Genomic DNA, 23,950 nt, shown 5'->3' on the forward strand with positions numbered 1-23,950 from the left:
CAGCTCCACCCCCTGCTCGCGGGCTGTACCCCGAGTAGCCCCACCTCAGCAGTGTCAGGAGGGCTTTGACTCCCCCAGCCTGGGGGTGGCCCCAGTGACAGTCTAGCCGCTTGTCTGCATTTTAAGACTGTGCCACTGACGTTTGTGTGTGTGTGTCCCGGCAGCATGTGGCCGCCCTCTACCCCGGAGACCTAGACCATCTGCGCAGGATGTCCGTGATCGAGGAAGGGGACTGCAAGAGGATTAATATGGCCCACCTCTGCGTGATCGGCTCCCACGCCGTCAATGGGGTGGCCAGGATTCACTCTGAAATCGTGAAGAATTCCGTGTGAGTGACTCACCCGCAGAGCAGCCTCCCGTTCAGAGCTGGCTTTACCAGGGAAAGGCTGTTTTTCCTCACTGCCCAGGCCTGTAAACTTAGCCTGGAAGCTGAGAGTCAAGCTGGGTTCTTTCCTCCTTGCACCAGGAGTAGAGACTCTGCAGGCCACACAAAGCTCTCTGTTACATAAGAACAGCCATACTGGGTCAGAACAAAGGTCCATCCAGCCCAGTATCCTGTCTTCTGACAATGGCCAATGCCAGGTGCCCCAGAGAGAATGAACAGAACAGGTAATCACAAGAGATCCATCCCCTGCTGCTCACTCCCAGCCTCTGGCAAACAGAGGCTAGGAACACCATCCCTGTCCCTCCTAGCTAATAGCCACTGATGCACCTATCCTCCATGAACTTATCTAGTTTTTTTTTTTTTGAACCTTGTTGTAGTCTTGGCCTTCACAACATCCTCTGGCAAGGAGTTCCACAGGTTGATTGTGTGTTGTGTGAAAAAAATACTTTCTTTTGTTTTAAACCTGCTGCCTATTGATTTCATTTGGTGACCCCTAGCTCTTGTGTTATGAAGAGTAAATAACACTTCCTTATTTGCTGTCTCCACACTAGTCATGATTCTGTAGACCTCTATCATATCCCCCCTTAGTCATCTCTTTTCCAAGCTGAAAAGTCCCAATCTTATTTCTCTCCCCTCATACAGAAGCTGTTTCATACCCCTAAGCATTTTTGTTGCCCTTTTCTGTACCGTTTCCAATTCAATATATCTTTTTTTAAGATGGAACTACCACATCTGCACACAGTATTCAAGATATGGGTGTAGCATAGATTTATAGAGAGGCATTATGATATTTTCTGTTTTATCTATGCTTTTTCTTGATGATTCTCAACATTCTGTTCGTGTTTTTTGACTGCTGCTGCCCACCGAGCAGATGTTTTCAGAGAACTATCCACATTAACTCCAAGATCTCTCTTTTGAGTGGGAACAGCTAATTTAGACCCCATCATTTTGTATGTATAGTTGGGATTATGTTTTCCAATGTGGATCACTTTACGATTATCAACATTGAATTTCACCTGCCATTTTGTTGCCGTCACCCAGTTTTGAGAGATCCTTTTGTAGCTCTTCGCAGTCTGCCTGGGACTTAACTATCTTAAGTAGTTTTGTATCATCTGCAAATTTTGCCACCTCACTGTTTACCCCTTTTTCCAGATCATTTATGACTATGTTGAATAGGACTGGGCCCCAGGGGACACCACTATTTACCTCTCTCCATTCTGAAGACTGACCATTTATTCTTACCCTTTGTATCCTATTTTTAACCAGTTACCAATCCATGGGAGAACCTTCCCTCTTGTCTCTTGGCAGCTTACTTTTCTTAAGAGCCTTTGGTGAGGGCCCTTGTCAAAGGCTTTCTGAAAATCTAAGTACACCCTTGCAAACCCCTTCCCCACACTTGCTCCTAAAAAGGAAGGGGGCCATGTGCCTACATCATGGTGACGGAGGGGACCGTAGATCAGGGCCTTGTGCAAGAGAGAGGCAGACTTTGGGGAGATTCATCACCTAGGTTTGGAATCGCTGTTTCAGCAGCTAAGATCACAGGTAATTATCAGATGCAGTTAGGGCCTAGTGCAGTTCCAACTGATGTCAACAGAAAGATTTCAGCTGGAGTTGTAAATAGAGTCAGGAACATCTGAGGTTACAGTTTTATAAAACTCCGCTGGGAATGGACCTGTTCAGTGTCTCCCCTACTGCCCATGCATTTCAGATTCAAAGATTTCTATGAGCTGGAACCAGAGAAATTCCAGAACAAGACGAACGGCATCACTCCACGGCGCTGGCTCCTGCTGTGCAACCCAGGACTAGCAGGTGTAATTGCTGAGGTGAGCCACTCCAACAGGAGCTACTTAATCCTGTGTGTGTGTTCACAAAATAGTCTTCAAAGCAGTGTAAACAAATGGGGCTAGATCTTCAGCAGGTGTCAGTCCAGGCAAGTCTAGAGGGGCAGCTGTCTCACTTCTTGAACATCTGACACACACATGCAATGATGGCTGAGCTTTAAAATCAGCCATCAGGAGTTAATCAAAGAACTGCTGACCTTTGACTCCATCTTCCCATGGGCTGAGAACAGATCAGGGGTTCTCAAACTGGAGGTTTATAATGGTGTTAAATATATAAAAAAGTGTTTTTAATTTATAAGGGGGAGTTGCACTCAGAGGCTTGCGATGTGAAAGGGGTCACCAGTACAAAAATTTGAGAACCACTGGAATAGATTGTCGGAACAGCTTCACCACCCTTGGTGTCATGATATATGGAACAACAGTCTGTCTTAAATGGGACATGCACTAAAGGAAATATCTACAGCTACTCACACAAACCGGCTCCCACACAGCTTGAGTTCCAGCTTTGTCTCCTTTGTTTACCAGGACCATGCCTTGCCGGGAATTCCATACAGCACACTAAGACATCTGGTGGCTGATAATACACTGCAAATACTCTGTCCATCTGGAATTAATTCCCGGCACATACAGGCTTTCTTTGCCTATCTGTATGGGAGTGCTGTGGAATTATGTGATAGATTAAAAAATTTTTGTACCAGTCATTTATTCCCAATACATTTGAACTCTAAAACAATGCATAGTAATAACCCAACCGCGATAATTGGTGCCGTATTTTTGCCAAGCCTGGCTTTTTTTTTCCTCTCCCAGTCAGGACTGAGGCATTTCTAGCAGGGAAATGACATTATGCAGCAAGTGAGACATCCAGCAAAGGACATTCATCTCCGGTTTTATTTCCTTAGAAAATCGGAGAAGATTTTGTAACGGATCTGAGCCAGCTGAAGAAGTTACTGGATTTTGTCGATGACGAGGTGTTTATCCGGGATGTGGCCAAAGTCAAACAGGTAACGTGGACATCAGGGCAACTAGTTCATAGCCTAGTTCTCAGGCTGAAAATTCTGCTGGGGGCAGATGGGTGCAGCTCCATTGACATCAGCGGTGGCTCACTTGGCAGAGAACTGGGCCCATAGAATCTCGAGATAGAAAAGACAGATTAGCCAGTCTAGCCCATTCCCCTGACAATGCAGGATTGTCCCATTTTTGTCCGACTCAGGTTGAAAAGTTGAAATACCAAAACTCATTCCAGAATGAGAAATTCTGAAAAATATTGATTGGGAAACTTTGAAACACTTTGATTCAGGGCAGCACAGCGTCAACCTGTGCCTGCCGGAGCTGTTTCATTGCCTCGCGGGAGCTGTAGTTTGGGCCGGGCTCCATGGCCACTACATCTCCCATGATGCAATGTGACAGCTCAGTCAGAACAGACATCTTGGTGCATCATAGGAGATGTAATCTGTCCAGGAGCCTAATCCATAGGGGGAAATGGGCTTTGATGTACTTGAACTACAGTTCCCTTGAGGCACCGCGGTGGCTCGGGTGGACACAGATTAATGCTGAGCCAGGAGGAAATGTTTTAATTTGATTTTCCAAATGGAAAATCAGGACATTTTTGGCACAATCAACATTTTCTAAAAGGCAATGTTAGTTTTGCTGCAACCACCATTTCCAGCGACAAATATCAGTGGAAGATTCCTGACCGATTCTAATATAAGAAACCCAACAGAGTGGACCAGTGCCGCCACCACCACACACACACACCTCTCTCTCTCTACCTCTCTCGTTCCATTCTTGCCTCCTCCTACCCCTGCTCATCTGGTCTTCTCCCATTCTTCCTTCTTCTCATACTGCCTTTGCTGCTTCTCTGTTTTCCACTCTCCTCTATGCCCTTTCCTTCCTCCTGCTTGCCTCTTGGCTTCTCTCTTCCTTGCTCAACTTACATCTTCCATCTGGACCCAGCTTTCTACAGCTGACTGGCCAGGAACTTAGGAATCGCCAAACTGGAGCAGACCATCTCACCCACCCCATCCTGTCTTTGACAGTGGCCAGGCCCAGCTTCTCCAGAGGACGGTTCAAGAAAACCCGGCAGTTATGGGATAATGTGCACCCAGGGAAAGTTTCCTCCTGACCCTCGTCAGCTGGGTGTTGGTTTGTGCCCTGGAGCATGAAGGTTTATAGCCCTTCCAAAACTCTTGTTTTTTTGACCCTTACTCATGTGACTCTTGTTATCTGTATAAATGATCCATTTTTAATACTGCTAAGCTCAGGGCCTTCATGATACTTTGTGGCAGTGAATTCCACAAGCTAATTGTACATTGTGCGAAGAGGTATTTCAAGTGATCAGTTTGAAATTTGGGCTCTTTCAATTTCAGTGACTATCCCCTTGTTTTTGCACTGCCTGAGCAGTCCCCAGTCTCCCACACTGCTCAGTCCTTGTGTCAGGCAGCCGTCTGCCCATCCCAGAGGTTCCCTGGAGTGTTGTTTCAAGCTGTGAGGAAGAGAGATTTCGTCGTGCATTTCCAGACAGGTGCACACAGCGTACATTTGCACCCTTGTCAAGCAATCAGTGGCATTAGCTTTGGCTGCAGATGTCTGGTGTGCGGGTAGAAGACACCTGTCCTACGAATCCCCACGTGGGTGGGAGTTCACCACTCACTCTCCAACCCACGGTGCTGAGCACTCGTGACTGGAGCTGGTCAGGAATTTTTCAACAGAATGTTTTTTATCAGAAAATGATGATTCATGAAAACCAAAACTCTTCCTGGAAATGTGTCGGTTTCAATGGAACTTCTGTTGGGAAGGCTCTGCAGGTCCAGGAAGGAATTGTGGGAAAGAGAGAGAGAAACCCACCCCAGTGTCGCCAGCAGCCCGGTGATGAGGCTCTCACATGGGAAAACCCAGGTTCGAGGCCTTGCTGTGAATCAGACAGAGCAGGGACTTGGTAAATATTCACCGGGCAGAGAGAGAATCTGCCAGAGGAGCTGTTTTCCAGCTGGCTGCACTGTGACAGACGAGCTGTCAGACGGGTACTCAGCTGTCTCCTCATTTTCCTTCCCAGGAGAACAAGCTCAAGTTCTCAGCCTACTTGGAGGAGAAGTACAAAGTGAAAATCAACCCATCCTCCATGTTCGACGTGCACGTGAAGCGGATTCACGAGTACAAGAGGCAGCTCCTCAACTGTCTGCACGTCATCACCCTCTACAACCGTGAGCTGGGCTCTCACTCCTACCTCTCCGTGCAGCTGCCTGGTTCACTGGCACTCAGGGGCCCTCTGGGCGCAGGACGGAGGACTGTGCCCTCAGGAGCCAGTCCAGCAGTGGGGAAGAAGCGGGGAGGGACTGGGTTTGTCTCACAAAGCTCTGTTCCTCTGGCGTTGTTGTTGATCCTTTCCCAAGCAATGTTTGGTTCCTAAATATGTATTTTCAGTGCAGATGGGTTTCCTAACTTCCAAAGACCCACATTACTGTTGGATAACGTGGGCTGTATAACCCAATGGTCATGTTATGCCCCAGAAATACCAGAGCCCAATTTCTGCTCTGGGAGTGGATGGTCAATGTCAATTCTTGTGTCTTCATGGAAATGCTGATGGTGCTCTGAGGTGGTCATGACTGGAAGGTTTAGCACAGAAGCAGATGCAGATCTGGTGTCTATAGTTTTGTTTACTTAGAATATAAACTCCTTAAGGCAGTGACCACACTTTCCATATTTGTACAGCACCAGGCACAATGGGGTCCTGTTCATGACTGGTGCCTCCAGCCACCACTGCAGCCAAAGAATATCTTTGTTACTCTGCACCATCACCCCTGAATTACTCTAATTTTATCCTCTTCATCTTTCAGGCATGAGAAAAGACCCATCGAAGTCCTTTGTGCCAAGGACAGTGATGATTGGAGGAAAGGTGAGACGTTTCATTAACTCTTCCTTTTGAGCACAGTTTGGTATGCTGAATTGGGTGCGTATCTCTGCCTTCTGGCTTCCGGTCGGTAAAGACAGGCTCCGCCCCCCGTTCTTAGCGCTGAGCAGACACCGAGGGAGAGCACGGAGGTGAAGGCAAAGGCCTGGCAGAGGGAGCCCAGTGGGGAAGGGATTGGCCTAGGGACAGAATCAACGCCTGTGGCTGCCACTGGGGATCTTTGCAGGACTCCAGTGGGCTTTGGATGTTGACTCCACCGTGGCTGCATCCGCATCGTCTTGCTGCTGTTCAGGGCTCTCTGTGTCCCAGCACTGGCACCAGAGCCGATGCTTGGTTTGAAAGAGCCTTTCTTCTGTCTCTGCTGAGCTCTGCTCCTGGAGACTGCTGCTGGTCAGTAGTTGTCTTCCCTTCGGGAGCGACTGCAGCGTCCGCTTGCGGTGCCTGCTTCTCTCAGAATACACGGCCCTTGGCATATCGTTTTTAAAACCGCATGTAAGCGTTGTGCCCCATGTAAGCCTGCAGGGCCCTGGGCTCTTGAATGAATGTAAGAATTTTCACTGCCCTGCCCCTGTGAATAGCGTAAGACTTGGGCTCCCAAACTCTATTGGTCTTGCACCACTTTGTTGAAAAACTGTTTGAAGAGAACAGATCAAGCTCACTTCTCATGTGCACTTACCATTCCAGGAACCCCGCCTAGGCTATTCCCCTTGATAACGTCCGTTTCGATTGGAATCGCCAGAGAGGCTGGAACTAGGGGTGCTGGGGGCTGCCACATTCCCTGGCTTGAAGTGGTCTCCATCATATCCAGGGTTTGGTTCAATGGCTCTCAGCACCCCCACTACATACGTTGTTCCAGCACCCCTGGCGGTCTTTTTGCCTCACCGTGCATTTCTTTATTTAACTTTTTCTGTGTCTCCATCCCCCTCTGCAGGCAGCTCCCGGCTACCACATGGCCAAAATGATTATCAAACTGATCACGTCCGTCGGGGATGTTATCAATAACGATCCCTATATAGGAGATAGACTCAAAGTCATCTTCTTGGAGAACTACAGGGTGTCCTTTGCTGAGAAAGGTAAGACAGCAGAGGGGTGGCCTGCGTGGATGCTGTGAGTTGGCAATAACTGTGCAATTGGTAAGGGAAACCATGAGCCACTTTCACTAAGGGCAGTGCTGGGAGTCAGGGGGAGACGGAGAAATACAGAGCAAGGGGAATGCGGGAGCAGATGGAGGTGGGGAGGGTCTGGCCAGAGCAGGGCACAGAGATGTGGATCTCCATTTAAACCTCCCTTTGGAGCTTTCCCAGCATTCCTTGCTCCAGGATTTCAAAGCGTGGGGGGCTCCAGCCGTAAGTACCAGAGAAGCTGCACAGGCAGAACAGAGCTTGCCACGAGGTGCAGCCCGTGTAGCTCTTTGCTGTTGTGTTCCCATGTGTCTGCTCGTGTTAGTGAGAGGCGAGGTGTGAGATTCAGCTGAGAGCAGCCTTAGGGTGGTATCTGTGTGCTCCCCATCCTGGCCGAACCGAAGCCACATGTCTGAGACCTTGTGAGTTCAAACGGACATGGAGCTCTGGCTGTGCGTTGTCGTGGAAACTCGCCCTGTGTTCCAGGCAGGCTGACCTGTAGGGTGTTTGAATGTCCCGGCCCCCTTAAGCCTCGGGCCGGGCAGCCCTGAATCAGGAGCGTGTGCCCATGTGTAGCGCCGCTCTGGTGTCTCCTGTTCTGACGCAGCAGGCGCTGGGTTTGCTCAGAGCAGCCGGCTGCCCGTGTCCTCGGGTGCCCGGCCATGGATTCACCTTCAGCTCTCCAGCCACGTTATTTTCCAGATGCACTTTACCCCAGGCTCTTGTGAGGAAGGACCAGGCTGGATCCTGGTTTCCTGGCACCCATTGGGAAGAGAGCTTGGCAGAGCTGCTTGCTCCAGGGAGGGGTTGTCAGTGGCACTCCAGCCGGGGGCAGACACGTCCCTGGGGTGCAGCGCTCCTAGCTGGTGATAGCGGCTCCTGGGAGTAGGGTGCGGATGGGGGCGTGTGCTGAGTGACTGGGAGAGCTTGACTGCAGGTGACAGCCCAGCCCCTCAGCTGCGGCCGGGGAGCTCTGGGTCTGGGCTGCAGAGGCGACTTTGTGCCCCCCTCTGCCAAGTCCTGAGCTTGAGCACCCTGCGTTCTGTCCGCCCCTGGGGCCAGCGGAGCCGCTGGGGACTGAGCAGGCCCCAGGAGCTGCCATGCCAGCAGCTGGGCAGGGGTGCGTCGGAGTCGCAGTGCTGGCCCCTGTAAGAGCTGGGCCGATGGGTAAAGAACAGAGCCCTGTTAACTGCCTCCTTCCCCCCCCCCCCCCGACCCGCAGTGATTCCCGCGGCCGATCTGTCCCAGCAGATCTCCACGGCCGGCACCGAGGCCTCGGGCACGGGGAACATGAAGTTCATGCTGAACGGTGCCCTCACCATCGGGACCATGGACGGGGCCAATGTGGAGATGGCGGAAGAAGCCGGCGAGGAGAATCTGTTCATCTTTGGCATGCGGGTGGAGGACGTGGAGGCGCTGGACAAGCGAGGGTTTGTAGAACAGCGTCGCAGGAGACCCAGGCTGCCCCCTGCAAGAGCGTCCTTAGCGCATACACCATCGCCCCATGCGTTACAGGGCGAGCCGGACGTGGGCCAGAGCGGGAGCTGGGGGAAGGACGTGAGCTGTTGCGTGTAAAGTGGAGAGTGCAAAGTAGGTGCAGCAGCGTGCGGGAAGGAGACGGGGCCTGGGTCCGAGTCAGCTTTCAGGAGTGGAGCAGGAATGGCTGCCAGTAATAGGTCGCTCTGGTTGGATTCAGCGCCAGGGACTCATGGAGCATCGCTCATGCCCCTGTGTGGCATTCTGGCCCTGGCAGGGGGAGGGAAGGGCACTGGGGCCTGGTCCCAGGCACTGTCTGTCATGCGTCTGCTGCGTTGCGTAGCCATGCCAAGGAGCAACTAGCAGAGGTTGCCGAGTGAGACTTCCCCCACCCCCACAAAGCATTGGGGAACGAGCCCCAGTCCTGACCATTCCTGGGAAGCAGCGGTGGCTGCCGGGGTACGTGGCTGCAGCGGATCTGAGCTGTAGCACCAGTTTTCACTTTTGATGTGTTGAAAAATCAAACCAACTCCACACGCAGTCCCCTTGTGTCGCGGAGTCCAGCAGGTCCGGGCCAGCAGAGAGGCCGAGTCTGCTTAAGTAGCTCTTAAACTCCCACCCTTGCCGGCGGGAGGAAGCCTGGACGCGTGAACGAGACAGGTCCTCAGCCGCTAAACCCTGCTCCAGCACAACTTGAGGATATGCCCCGCACGGAGCCAGCTGCAGCGTGCGCGTCTCTCCTGTGTAGGTACAATGCTAGGGAATACTACGAGCGCATTCCAGAGCTGAGACAAGCCATCGACCAGCTCAGCAGCGGCTTCTTCTCGCCTAAAGACCCTGGCTGCTTCCGGGATGTCGTCAATATGTTGATGAACCACGACAGGTAAGAGCCAGTGAACTTGGTCCTTCGTTCCAATCTGGTGTGGAAGCCCATGTGATCCTGGATGCTCCTCACGGTGGATCTCATCCATTGAAGCCAATGGGAAGATTCACCATTGGGCTCAATGGCCTTTGGATGAGGCCTGAAATACAGAGCTCCGGGACCCTCTGGTGCAATATGCCCCATCCATCTCCATCCTGGGGAGATGTAGTTGGGTGGCCAAGAAAGCTGGAGTCCAGTTAAGGACGTGGGACCAGGTCCAACCTGCCCCTTCATGAAAGCCCCGGTCCTCTTCCCATGATGGCCCCATTCACAGTGCCAGGGCCGGCTCTAGCAATTTCGCCGCTAGCATGCCGCGGGGGGCGCTCTGCTGCTCGCAGGTCCCGTGGCTCCGGTGGACCTCCCGCAGGCGTTCCTGCGGAGGGTCCGATGGTCCCACGGCTCCGGTGGACCTCCTGCAGACACGCCTGCGGCAGCTCCACCAGAGCCACGGGACCAGCAGAGCGTCCGCAGAAACGCCTGCAGCAGGTCTACCAAAGCCGCGGGACCAGCGGACCCTCTGCAGGCACACCTGCGGCAGATCCACCGGAGCCGCCTGCCGCCCTCTCAGCAACCGGCAGAGCGCCCCCCGCGGCATGCCGCCCCAAGCACGCGCTTGGCGCGCTGTGGCCTGGAGCCGGCCCTGCACAGTGCCCAGTGGGCTGGACTTCACGCTGCTCCAGAGCGATGCCCCCACGCTCTGACCTTTGAATCCCAGGCCAGGGCAGCGGCTGGCCCTTGTACCCAGCGCTAGTGTGCAGCAGCCACGGCCAGCATAACACTGGGCCCAGTGCACGTCGGTTTCATCCACTGGTCCCCTTCTCACGCTGACGCAGGTCGCCTCTTGTTAAGGGCCTGTCCTGGGCGGGGCCTCGCTCGCCCCCACGCCAGCGTTCCCTACGCCCCAATGACTTCAAGGAAGAAAGAGCCGCCACCATGAGGCTGGAGAGCAACATGGACTCTAGGCGAAGGAATCCCCCAGCCGAGGCCTTCCCTGCACTTGTAAACCTGGTGCTGCGGCCCAGGCTGCTTCCCACATTTGGCCAGGGCCCCACCCTCCTGTGCCTGGGTTACTGTCACCTGGGGGAGGGTAAAACGCCATGAATCTCAAGCCAGTTTCCTTCTCCTCCTTCCAGCCGGGATGGCTTTGAGGGGGAAGGGCTGGTCCCCCCCCCCACCCTGGAAGAGAGCAGGGGGCAGCCCTGGATTCCGAGTGATTCTCTAAAGGAAAAGCCACTAATGTGGAGAATCTGTGCCTCTCTGGCCGGCATTTCTGCCCCTGCACCCATGGCACAGCCTGTGGCTTCTCTGAGCCGTGCTGCCATCAGAATCCCTTCCCGCTGCCAGCATGCAGTAACTCGCTCCAGGGACCCCGCTGGGCCTGCAGCCAAATACCCCCCTTCCCCACCCATGGATCTGGGGCTTCTGCAGGGGAGCGGGGAGCGCCGGTACCAGGTGATCGTCTCTGGCCTAATGCCAGGGATTCACCTCTCTGCCACTCCCAGAATGCACAGGGGAAACGAGAGCCAAGAAACAACACCAGTTTCCTTTAGTCTGTGATAGTCACATAGGCTCCTTCAGCAGCTCAAGGCTGTGTCGGCTTCCTGCGTCAGCCCCTAATGCTGGAGAAACCAAGCGGCACATTTCCTACTCGAAACCTCTGGCAGCACCAATTGTTCACACTGATCCTTTGCATTGATCTGAGCAGCTGCCTCAGGCTTGAGTTCAGCATCTCACTCCCCTCTGCTCTGGTTTCAGATTTAAAGTGTTTGCTGACTACCAGGCCTACATGGAGTGTCAAGGCCGTGTTGACCAGTTGTACAGGGTAAGATAACCCCGTGGTGCAGCCAACAGGTGGATGGTCAGTCAGTAAATGTGAAGGCCTCATCTCCACTCATGGGTTTGCTGGTAAAGCTAAACTGGCATAACCCTCCTAGTACAGAGACAGTGTGTGGCAGGCTAGCGCACACTGGTTCAGCAAGTGAAATAAGCCAGCCCAGCACAAGTCCTTTTGTGCCAATATAACTACATCCGCACTAGGGCTTTTGCTGTCTTAGAAATGTCACCAAAACTTGTACATAAGAATATAGGAACGGCCATACTGGGTCAGACGAAAGGTCCATCCAGCCCAGTATCCTGTCTTCTGAGAATGGCCAACACCAGGTGCCCCAGAGGGAGTGATCAGAACAGTTAATCACCAAGTGATCCATCCTGTCGCCCATTCCCACCTTCTGGCAAAAAGTACCTGTAAAAGTTTCTAGTGCAGAGCTGTCCTCAACCACCGTCCTGCTCCGGGTTAAGTGGTGGAGACCCCATCCCTTGGATATTAGCAGTCTGTCGGCCAGAAGGCTAGTAAATGCACATGAGAACAGCCCTGCACTGGCCAGGCACTGGATTAGATGGCCCATCAGGCTTTTCCAGTTCTCGGTTCTGTTGCGTAAGGAACCCTGCTGCAGCAGCAATAGGTATGGTTGTGTTTTCACAAAGCAGAGCGTTAACACGAGCTGCCTGCCCCAGTCCATGCTAGCGAGGGGGTAGTCTGTACAGGGCTGTTATTCCAACAGGGAGCATAGAGTGACTGGGAGAGGATGGCCCAGAAGTGCTCATTCCTCTGTTGTAAGTCACACTGCGGAAGCTGACCCAGGATGTTCCATGTTGCCTTTTCGTCTTTGTTACAGAAGCCAAGAGAGTGGACTAAGAAGGTCATCAAGAACATTGCTTCCTCGGGGAAGTTTTCCAGTGACAGGACGATCACCGAGTATGCCAGAGAAATCTGGGGTGTGGAGCCCTCAGCTGTGAAGATCCCTCCACCTACCATCCCCAGGGAATAAGCTGGGCACAAAATGTGTGTCTGGTTGATCCAGGCTTAAGGTGCTTCTGGTTTCCAGCTAGGTTTGCACAGATGAATTTACACCAGTTGAAGGTCTGGAATCTCTAAACTAGGGCATTCGCCAGGGAGAAGAGGGTGCTTTTAATGAGAGCAGAGGAGGAGATGTTGGCCAAAGCCTTGTGTGTGAAAACAAGTAAAACAGAAGGAGCAGGAAACCTGGTTAGAACTGAAGCTATTCTGTGTGTTACTCATTTAGCCAACTTGCATGTCCTGTACTGGGTTGAGTGAGCTAATGGCTGCATAGGCTTCCTGCAGTTACATCCCATGCTAGGCCAAGCACTTAGTGAAAGTCTCGTTTTCCCCTCCTGGATAAAGGCTGCTGTAGTGGCTGTAGACTGGGTGATCGCTGAACACCCTGCTCACGTGCTCTGCCAGCATGGTCTGAGCCTGCCCATGCCTCCCACCCTGCCAGTCACTGCTAGCGACCTCACCCAGGTTCTTACACCTTCCAGCCATGGTCAGAGCTGGGACACTGGTTAGGTGACGCAGGAGTGGAGCCAAAACACCTCTTTTTCCCTATTAATGTTTTATGGCTAAAGGTAAATAACTCCACCCTAGCGAGGGGGCTAGTTTTGCTGCATTGGTTGAAGTAGGATTAAACTCCACTATCCAGCCGGCCTGTTTTAATTATCACAAAATTATATTTATTTATTTTTAAACTGTCAAGCAGGAAACTTGCAGCCAGAGCTGACAGACTGTGTGAGCCCAGCAGGGGCTTTCAGAGCCTACCTGAGCCCTAACCTGGTGGTTGCGTCTGCATCTAGCAGTCCTGGGTGAGCTGGAGGATGGGGTGTGTGAGATTCATGCTGAAAATTGGCAGCTAATGGACTTCAGCCAAGATTGAAACCAGCCTCTTTCCTTACCAAGTGGGGGCCAGGGGTTTTGGGATTTGCGCTTAAGACAGCACCTAATTTGAATTAAAAAGCAGCTTGCGGACAGCAATTCAATATGGAGGTGCCTCCAAGCGCAAGATGGTGCCTTAGACAGGGACCCATAACCTCTCCAAGTGGTGTGTACAGAGCTGTTATGAAGGCACGAGAGATTGTATTAGCCCTCATCTAGCATGGGGGAAAGCACAGGACACTGCAAACCTGCGGAAACGCTACCTGTAGAATTTTGGTTTAGTGAGGTCAAGCCCCCTGCAGCTGCTAGTTCGCAGCTGGGCCTGGCTTGTGCTTTGTACTGCATCTGAGGCCCATGCTGGTGGAAGGGCTCAATGTTTCCCGAAGAAATACTTGTAAACACTATGCTTGTTTGAGAGCAGGGGGCTGGATGGCTTCTGAGGCATGTGGATCCTGCACATGGCCTTGTGCCATCCACCGTGCACAGGGGAAAGAGGAGCCCGTCAGCTTAGAGCTTCCCCCCTGCCCAGGCCAGCCTGAACCCAACACCTGTTTTTCCTGTTGGTACAGTTGTGGGCCCTGCAGTCAGGGACGAAGACTCACCATCAGTTTCTCTCTGGCCAAGAGCCCTGCATTTACTGTGCTGGCCACAGGCCCTCGCTGGCCACACTGACCCCTTCCTACATGGAACTGCTCTATCCCCTTTTCTATCTATCTGTCAGACTAAGCTGTCTGTGTGACCTAGCCCCAGAAAGCACCGTCGCCTGCCCAGGGGTATTGGCTACTGACCAGCCCACCACCATCAAGGAGAACAGCCCAAAGCTGGACCATCAGCTAGCAAGCAAGTCACTGCCCCCACAACCCTTCAGTCTGTGCACAGAGCTACAGGCCAGGGCCAGGACCATGTAGCCCATGGCAGCCAGAAACTCTCTGCTACAGGAACCATGACCGCCCCCAGCGTCTGATGGGGAAAAGGCCTGGAAAGGTACAGACAGGATCTATGACCAGGGGCCTTCACAGCCCGGGGCAGGACCCTGGAAGGGCCTGAGAATTAACATCCCAGAGCCCCACAGAGCCTACCAGCCACAGTTGGGCTCAGTCACTGCCCCTGTGTGGCTCGAGTTTGAAGCTCCTAGAAATGGAAGAGATTCCTGCATAGTGTCCCTCGGCCCAGCTCACACAGAGCAAGCCCATCAGCACTGAGCCGTCTGATTGCATTGTCCTTACCCAGCCTCCCACCTGTGCATTTCCTAAGTGGAGTCAGGCAAAGCACAGACACTAGGAGGCTAAGAGTGAGGATCTTGGCCCAGGAGCTGACAGCCAAATACAAAATTGCTGGGAAATATCATCTGCCACAGCACACTTGAAATGACGTGGTGTCCTGGCTCACCTGGCTTTGCTGTGTGCAGTGATGTGTTAACTTACATGTCTCTATGCCCATGAGCAAAGGAAGGGACTAAGCCTGTCACTTCTCAGCTAGGAAGGGGATACGCTTCCTGTGTACAGAAAAGGTGTGCATAGAAATCAAGTACAGCCCTGTTATTTAAATGTTCAGAAAGACCAACCCTTAAGTCCATGTAACAATTTTTAACCGTAGTGTTGGTGCAGCTGTGTTAGACCCAGGATTGTGGAGAGAGATGGTGGGTGAGATGACTTTTAAAGGATCAACTGCTGTGGGTGAGAGACATGAGCTTTTGGGTGACACAGGGGGCTGGAGAAGTCCTGAAGCGCTCTGTAATCTCACTCACCTTGTGTCTCCTGGATTTTTAAACGCGGTCAAACACAGCAATACTTCTGCTAAAGAATGTACCGTACGTCATCAGCATGCAGCTGCTGATCTATGTCCTTTGTGTTTTGCATTGATCTGGTCGAGGAGGAGAACTTGCTGGATTGTCCAGGTGTTACTGACATTTCATAGTCTGTGTTCCATGAACTGAGATATTTGAACTGTAACAACAGAACACAGTTGCTATCTTGGAAATCAACTCATACTGAGCAGGAAAGTGGAAGGTTTTGAGCAGCCCAGTTGCTTCTGTATCTGCCTCTAATGGGACATGCAAATAGATTTTAGTGCATTGTTTCAAGATGTTGGCACAAAGTATGGATATTACTCTGTGTAGTAAATCAGTGTTCCTCACCTGTGCATTGGAAACTGATTAAAAGAATCATAATGCCCAGCTGGTTTTTGTTCACATCCTTGGTCTCTAGTACTGATCCCCTCACAATAATATAAAACCTCAGAAATTGACTAGGCTCAGCAAATTAAGCCACCCATGATGCAGCTTCCCACCCACCCACCCCCTTTAGCATGGCACCCTGCAGAAGCCATTTCTGGCTATTCACCACCTCTCCGGTATGCCAATGACATGGTTTAACAAGCTCTGTTACTAACACATACTAGTGACAAGCTCAGCAACTCTCAGCAGGCTGGGAATTCAGCAGGGTGTTAATTAAGCCATGCCACTCCTGCAGCAAAGCACCTGCGAGGCAGGGCTGAGGGGCAATATGGAAAACAGCTCAGCATGGGTGCCAGCCTCCTTCCTACTGCGTTCTTAGGATATCAAGAATAATGTGCTATAGCAATAGGCAAGAAACATGATAGAAGCTGCTAAAGCTGAAAGTCACTCAGGAGACCAGAGATCCAGATCCACCCAAAGGAGTAAGTGTGGTCACAGTGGGTCCTAGGGAGGGGTGGAGACCAAAGCCCCACCAAGCCCAAAGGTCTCCCCCTCCCCCATCTGGCCAGACAGCTAATGCCAAGAGTTCTCATACCTTCACCAACACAGGCCCCTCAGTGCTGACTTTGGTCCTGCTGGCATTCGTGTCTATGCTGTCGGCTTTGGCCAAAGACTGCCGGCCAGAGGAACTGCCACCCTCCCTCTCATCCCTACCCCACACTCATTTACCAGGGCCTAGAACCACAGAACTGTGGCAAGAACAGGAACTAGGTTCAGTGGGGAAGTATTGTGCCCGCAGGTGGTGTTATATTAACGGCTGCTACACATGCATTGTATAGTTACAGATTGTTGCGTAAGCCATCACAGCCCCTCTTTTGCCCCCTATGACATTCATTGGCACAGCCTAGCACTTCTCCCCCTTTGTTCATACACCAGGAACCTCACCTGAGAGACCACCAAGCCTGTGAAAAGGTGGTGTTGTGACGTGTTTCCCCCCTCACCCGATGGAGAACAGACGGCATAGCCCATTCTGATAGCTCCAGCACTATTTATCATCAGCGGACCACCGAGTACCTTCAGACGCAAAGAACACGTTTGAGACCCCAAGAGTAGCTCAGATGCTTCGCTGTACAGTTTTTGCTTGGAAACTCACACTGATGGATCTGAGGTTTGCCAACTCCAAGGCAGGCATTAAATTCTGCCTCAAGCTGAGCGCTCTCCTTTCTTCAAAGATAAAAACAAGACAAGTCCATGGAGTGCTCAGAAGTCAATCATTTTATTAAAGCTACACACTTTTAGATAAACATTTCAATCTTAATGCACATTACTGGCCTAATTAACTGGAACGTATGTTGAAAAACCGCACTGGTTCATGCTTTGGAATCTAATCTGTGTCACATGGGAAGAGAGTCAACATTTTCATTGAAGTTTATACTTTAACATGAGTTAGATGACAGCAGCAGCATTAGATGGAATGTAGAGACTGAATTGCAAAGAGCCAAATAGTGTTTCTGTACTGTCAGTGCAATAAGTGCATAAAACAGAATTTAAGTGTCACGGTTAGCTCAGAAGTGTTATGGGTCAAAACCTTAGTATAACCACACTACAGCAGACAATCTACTGTCCACTTTGTAACTATTATGAGCCTGTAGCTATAACTTGGATGCATGCTGAACAAGTTACACTACGCCTTATACAACTGCGTAAGGGAACAGACCGCTTCAGGCTGTAAGGTTCACCTCTGAACATGAGGAACTAAAACTATTACACTGAGTATTGTGTGGAATGATTTGTTAGGGCCAGTTCACAGCAATCTAGAGTACCCTGAAGAACCCCAGCTTACTGGGTTCTCCAGCTACAGTTCCCATTGTCCAGTATGTGACATTCTCCCACCCACATGCTAGCGGGGGTGGGGGTGCAAGAGATGAGGTGGGTGCCCTGAACCAGGAATTGTTTTGTGGGAGCAGTCAGGGAAGGAGGCACAGCAGAACAGGGACACCTATGATGTGCCTCACTAAGGGTCATGATAAAGGGATGCACAGCCAGCACCCCAACTTTCCACCACAGAGCAGCTTGTGCATCACCTCCTGCTGAACAAGGAGGAAGCTTCCACTGAGCATCTCCTCCAGTGGAGTGGGGACCTCTGAATCTACAGCCTCCCAGGATGGCCTGAACCAGCCCTGGCCAGCCACCCATCCAGGGTAGCACACGTTGCTATGAGGAAAGAGGGACTGAGGCCACAGATGAACCAGGTGTACTCCGTGTGAACAGGAGAGCTGAGTCTTTGCCCAAGGCATGGAAAACAGGGTGTGGGGTGTAAAGAAAAAAACAGAACCACAGTTTATTTGCATTACTATCTACTGCTGCTTGCTTTTAGCTATGCAGGAATTGCTCTGCCTAAGGAACTGACAAGTTCACCTCTCCCTTTGTGCCTGACAACCGGAGCTAAAACATCTATGTGAGTGTTTGAGGAGGAAAAAACGCAAGTTTCTTAAGGATCACTGTCCTCTCATCCCCGAGAAAGTGCTTGTGTCTCTTTATAATTAAAGAAGAATGGAAGACATTTATTGTTTAAATAAATTCCTACATATTCTAGGCCCATATGATTCAGAGAGGGGGAAAGCTCAGACAAAAATTTTAAAACTTTCCCTAAAATAAAATCCCATCTGTTGAAGTCACTTAAGATACCAGTACTCCTACCAAAGGTATATGGGAAGGAGGAAAGGAACACTCCAGAGGTGTACATGGATGGAGCAGAAATGATACTCAGAAAGAAGGACATTGGGGAGAGAATGGAGAAAAGTGTTACAACATCCCCATCATATTAAATATGTGTCTTACATCTTTAAAAACATCCTTTTTATTTCAAAATGTGTCTGTCTTGCCAGTACCCTTACACTTTTGCAGTACACATCAAATTAAAGGTTAACTGATTTCAATATAGCATCAATACTCCCCCTGATCTTCAGCCCTTTCCTGATTAGAACCATTGAGAGAAAATGATGAACTAAATATATATTTTCTATAAAGGAAACACCATGGAACTGAAGCAAGACAGCTGCAATAGTTAAAGATGGTCACAGCCACCATTTTGTGGGTAAATCACAGTGCATGTGATCCAAAATGTTAGGCTGTTTTTAAATGTAGAAGTAGTGCCATTTGTCCCAATAGATGTTTTCTAGAAACCTCTGTTCTTTTAATTATTATGCTGCATTGGTAGGTCTTTGTTGTGCTCAAGTTTTGAATGGGTTGGCACTGGTGCATGGGTTTGTTTGTTTTTCTGTCCATGTTAAAAGTTCATTTCTTTCTCCTCCTCCTGACTTAGACACCGATGTGGGAGTCTGGTTTCCAAGGATATGGATGCATCAGGACAAATGAAGGATTTCCCAGCTTACCCAGTGCCAGGCGCTAAAGAATGGCAGACTGACCCAAAGAAAAAAGTACAAAGAAGATCCTTAATGCTATCAAGCAGCCAGTCTTCAGTGATGATGTGCATGTTCAGATTTCCCCAGGAATTCCCTACGAAAGAAAACAGGAAACGGACAGTGACAAATCCGCTCTGCCACTTTCCAAAACCAGGTCACACGCCTCTCAGGTCTGAGGCACAGCTCATTAAAATCAAGGTGTCTGGTTATGCTGCCGGCAAAGGTGTGATTGTAGCACAGGTAGGCATACTTTGGAGAGCTTCGGTCTAGCGAGCACGGGTAACAGCAGCAGTGTAGATGTGGTGGCATGGGCATCAGCACAGGCTGGCTGCCTGACTACGTATCCAGGCTTCCTGGAGGGCTTGTATGCTGGTTGCTAGCCCATGCCACCACAACTTCACTGCTATTGTTGCATGTGGTAGCTAGATTAAAGCTGTGCCGTACTATAGTCACACTTTCACGGAGTAGTGTAGACATTCCCAAAAGGGAGTCTTTGCGTTGACTTCAACGGGAGCACACAGCTCTCCCGTTACAGCAAACGGAAACCCCCAAGGTTTATCAAGAAGAACATCTGTCCTCCTTTGTATGATCTGACCTGCTGATAAAATATCATGAACAGTTCTACAGGGTGAAGCTCACTCTTTGGCTCTGGAAGCCTGATTTCCCAATGTGATAGTCACTGCTGACTATGAATGCCCCAACAGTTAAGAGGGAGTTGGGCACAGGGCAACAGAGATGACATCTTAAATGCCCTACACATTGGCATTTCCACTGAACAAATGGTTCCCTACCTGTCCATAACTGTTGTTCTTCTAGCTGTGTTGCACATGTCGATTGCACTGTAGGTGTCTGCGCTTTACTGCACAGCGTCAGTTTTTCCCCTTACAGCACCCACTGGGGAGTAGGAGCATTCACAGTTGCCTTGCTCACCACGTGCAGGCATAAAGGGCCTAGCCACTCTGACTTTCCTAAGTTCCTTCCTATGGGCAAGACTGCGACAGAGAGGGGAAGGAGAGGGGTTGTAGAACGGACATGTGCAGCACATCTCAAAGAGCAACCATTATGGACAGGTTAGTAATCCTTTTTAATTCTTGGAGTAATCGCACATATCCATTCCATTGTAGGTGACCCACAAGCAGTCCCAACTGGAGATGGGTTCGGAGTCTGTTTGAACAGGGGCTGGAGGACCACTCATCCAAGCTTAGCTTCGTCTCTAGACTGTTGAGAGAGGGTGTAGTGGGGGGCAAATGTGACAGGATGACCAGGATTGCTGCTTTTCAAATGTCTAATATGGCTTATGAGCCAGAAATACCGCAGAGGTTGCTTATAATCTACCTGAAGGACTCAGTGCTCTATCCAGCGGTTTCACGTTAGCCAGCTGGTAACAGGTGAATAAAACCTGATGTCAAAATCCTTTGTGTGGAAACACACCTGCCCTTCACTCTGTCCACAAATGCAATGAACAATTGAAATAAAGACATGAAATATGTAGTCCATTCCAGATAAAACGCTGAAGTCTTCTGATGTCTACAGTGTGTAGTCTCTTCTCTCCTTTACTACCATGAGGATTTGGGAAAAAGATCTGTAGGAAAATTGCTTGGCTGACATAAAAAGTGGAGACCACTTGCGTAAGAAAACTTGGATGGGGAGGATCGAGGTAGATTTTATCTATATAAAAAAAAAAACACATATATGGAGGTTCTGATACTAGTGCCCTCAACTCCCCCCCTCTCTTGACTGACGTAGTGGCTACTAGAAATGCTACTTTCATTAAAGTCTTATGGCTATTGGGTTGGAAGCAGGTATCCTAGGGTGGATGAAATGCTGATATAACCACTAGGGGTACCCTGACTGAGCTAAACAGCCCACCATACAGAAGATATTCTTGCTTCTATTCAGCATGTGCTGGAATATGAGGAAACCCTTTTCAGCCTTGGCCAGATGGAAAACCTCTTCCACTTGGCAAGGCAAGTTGTCCTAGTTGATGGTTTTCTACAATTCAGTAGCACCTCCTGCACTGCTCTAGAACAGGACTCCCCTGCCGATGCTAACCAGGAAGCATCCAGGCTGTCAGGTGAAGGGCCTGAAGATTAGGATGGAGGAGGCAGCTGCGAGTCTGTGAAATTAGGTCTGTGTAAATCAGGAGTGAGAATGGCAGACTGACTGTGAAAACTAGTGCTGACAGGGCCACACCCGGGCAATCAGTATCAGCCACTTCCTGGTACTGAGACCGAAACAAAAGCAGGCAACTGACATACTCCTGATGACGAGACCACCTAGGTTGGACACACAGGAGCCCACTTCAGAGTCTGATGAAGCAGAAGCCTCTTCCTGGGAGCACAGTGGTGCTGCACCTGTAAGGGACTGGTGAGGAAGGTTCAGACTCTGAAGAAAGGGGAGCCAGAATTTGTGGCTTCCCCCTAGATAGCACCACATTAATTGGTACCCTGTTGGCCAAATCCAATGGAACTGCCTGGTGCAGAGGGGAAGATGCTGATGACAGTATTTGGATGCCGGTGCTGGGTGACTCCAAGAGGTTTAACAACTCTCTTGCAGCCTCAAACACCTCAGGAGTAGATGGTACTGGGGCATGAGGAGATACCAGGAAAGGTGCTTCAGGAGCTGGTCTTGACAGCCCTGCACTGGCTCTGGAGTCAATGAACTCCCCTGTTTAGAGCTGTGCTCTGCAGAGTACTTCCTCTCTCAGTGCCCTGCTGGGTCTTTAGAACAGCTCAACCTCTTCACCTCTTTCAACTGTCTGGTACCGAGTCTGATTTCCCATCTCTCTTCTTCGGTACCGGTGACGCCGATCTGCCTCTCGGTAACAGTACCACCAGAGGTACATACTGATGCTCGGTACCCAGACCAAGGCAGATGGCTCAGATGGAGGAAGCAGCACCAATTCCAGCAGCAGATATTTTAACATGGCTATCCTGTCTTGTTTAGAACAAGGTTTAAACCCTTACAAATGACACATTTATCGCTCACAAGTCTCCCCCAAGCACTTGAGGCAGCTGGGGTGAGGATCACTACTGGGCACTGCCTCACCATAAGAGTGGCAGGACTTGAAACCTGGAAAGGGTGGCATATCTCCAGTGCCAGGTCCAGGACTGAGAACCGGTACTAGAGCCACTCAAACACCAAAACTACTTCAACTAGTCAATCAGGTAACTCACCAATACACTACACTAACTAGACAGGTACTAGGTACAGGATTTGACTAAAGACTTGCAGAAGCAAGGACAGGGAGCCCTCAACAACCATCACAGAGGGTAGGAAGGAACTTAGGAGTGTCAGGTGGCTCGGTCCTTTATGCCTGTGTGTGGTAAGCGAGGCAGCAGGGGGCGCTCCTGCTGTCCCGATGGGTACTTCTAAGGGAAAAACTCTCCAACCATCGTGCACTGGAGGGCACAAACACCTACAATGGATGCACATGCACAATCACTCGAAGAAGAACTACAGCTACTGCAAGCTTGTCCACAGTGGTTTATGTCGTATATATGCAGCCTAAACCCAAGACGATGATTTACCAGTGTTATGTCGTCTGCAGCTAGCAGCACAAACAGCCCTGCCAGAGCACCCACAGCCATGTTATGGTGGGCTGAACCCAGAGGTGACCTGGGGAGGGTGGGGGAGACCTACCAGCCCTCCCCATCAAGTGCCACTGCAGGGGAGGCAGAGTTTAGACCTTAGTCTCATCCACAAATAGACGCAAGCGAAAACCTTTGAACTTGGGGTCTAAATGCAGGCACCCAAAGGAGTGGCCACCTGCAGCTCCATTAAAGTCAACAGGCATGGGGGGTGTTCAAAACCTCTAAGTCAGGTCATTGTGCAGGGCACTGTATGGATTTAGGTGCCTACCTTTAGATGCCCAGCTTTGAAAAATCTACCTTGGGCCTCGTCTACACTAAAGGGAAAAGTCGATCTAAGCTACGTAATTTGAGTTACATGAATAGTGTTAAGTCAAATTGATGTAGCTTAGATCTATTTACCGTGGAGCCCACCTATGCAACGGGAGATGCTCTCCCATTGCCTCCCCTTACTCCCCTCGACCCAGTGGAGTACAGGAGAGCCATCGGCAGTCGATTTAGCAGGTCTTCCTGCTAAATCGACTGCCGAGGGATCGAGCGCCACTGTGGCTCCTCCGGTAAGTGTAAACAAGCCCTTGGAGACCCTACAGTAAGGGTCTGGGACAGAGGTGGCTGGTGGTCCGAGTGCAGGAGTGGGAATCATGAACTCCTGACTTCTAAACCAGGTTCATACACTGACAGCCAGTCACTTCACAGCTCTGATTCCGTTCCCCCAATGCATAATGAAAGCAATACAAGTTCTCTATCTCTTCATATAGCTACATATACAATACAGAGTTATCAGTGATACACCCATAGATTTGCAAGTTGATTTTTGGAGTCTATTTTTGGGAACATAGCCAAGGTTATGAGGAATATTTACATATTACTTTGAAGATGAAAATTAGTAAATGCCAAGTATTATTATAAAGGTTTCTAGCATTCAGTCTGTTTGGATTCATTTATACTCACAAAGAAATTTGTGTGGTGGGCAAAATTAAACATGGATCCCAGCAAATATCGACCGAAGACTGTCTATAGCTAGAACAGGTTCCATATTGCAAGTCAGCTCAGAGCAGCCTGGATCTAACAAGTTTCATCCATCTGTTCCCTACTCACTGTGACACTTCTATAATGATGCGAATTTAATACATTTAACATGATCCTGTTTATTACCGCAGTATTCGAGGTAGCTCTGGACTCCTGTATATGTACTTATGCCTGTAACCGAGGTCTCTGTGAAATGGAACAAACTGCACTTTGTAGTCACGGAAACTCCGAGATGGTGCAGCAATGTTATAAAGCTGTAGAAAGGAGACACACAAAAAAGTGAGGTACAAATGACACAATTTCAAAATTGTGCTGCAATGCTAGCCGGCCAAAAGTACACTTGCTTTA

The 23,950-nt window shown here is 50.2% G+C and overlaps 2 protein-coding genes across 2 annotated transcripts in view; one reads left to right on the forward strand and one right to left on the reverse strand.

Annotated features, from left to right (window-relative positions):
* The window catches only part of PYGB (glycogen phosphorylase B), a 37,670-nt gene extending 24,960 nt beyond the window's left edge, over positions 1–12,710 (forward strand). The window contains exons 11-20 of the mRNA XM_032770565.2: positions 165–328; positions 2,094–2,208; positions 3,126–3,227; positions 5,279–5,426; positions 6,060–6,118; positions 7,065–7,206; positions 8,477–8,684; positions 9,479–9,613; positions 11,408–11,474; positions 12,328–12,710. Of these exons, the coding sequence (XP_032626456.1) occupies positions 165–328; positions 2,094–2,208; positions 3,126–3,227; positions 5,279–5,426; positions 6,060–6,118; positions 7,065–7,206; positions 8,477–8,684; positions 9,479–9,613; positions 11,408–11,474; positions 12,328–12,480 (1,293 nt within the window). The 3' untranslated portion in view covers positions 12,481–12,710. The remainder of the gene's footprint in view (positions 1–164; positions 329–2,093; positions 2,209–3,125; positions 3,228–5,278; positions 5,427–6,059; positions 6,119–7,064; positions 7,207–8,476; positions 8,685–9,478; positions 9,614–11,407; positions 11,475–12,327) is intronic.
* A 4,100-nt stretch (positions 12,711–16,810) lies between these two features.
* Positions 16,811–23,950, reverse strand: part of ABHD12 (abhydrolase domain containing 12, lysophospholipase) — a 59,078-nt gene continuing 51,938 nt past the window's right edge. The window contains exons 12-13 of the mRNA XM_075064548.1: positions 23,729–23,856; positions 16,811–19,077 (exon numbers count right to left, since the gene is read on the reverse strand). Coding sequence (XP_074920649.1) covers positions 19,038–19,077; positions 23,729–23,856 — 168 coding nt within the window. The 3' untranslated portion in view covers positions 16,811–19,037. The remainder of the gene's footprint in view (positions 19,078–23,728; positions 23,857–23,950) is intronic.

This window comes from Chelonoidis abingdonii, chromosome 3 (assembly GCF_003597395.2).
Source record: "Chelonoidis abingdonii isolate Lonesome George chromosome 3, CheloAbing_2.0, whole genome shotgun sequence".
NCBI classification, from domain to species: domain Eukaryota; kingdom Metazoa; phylum Chordata; order Testudines; family Testudinidae; genus Chelonoidis; species Chelonoidis abingdonii.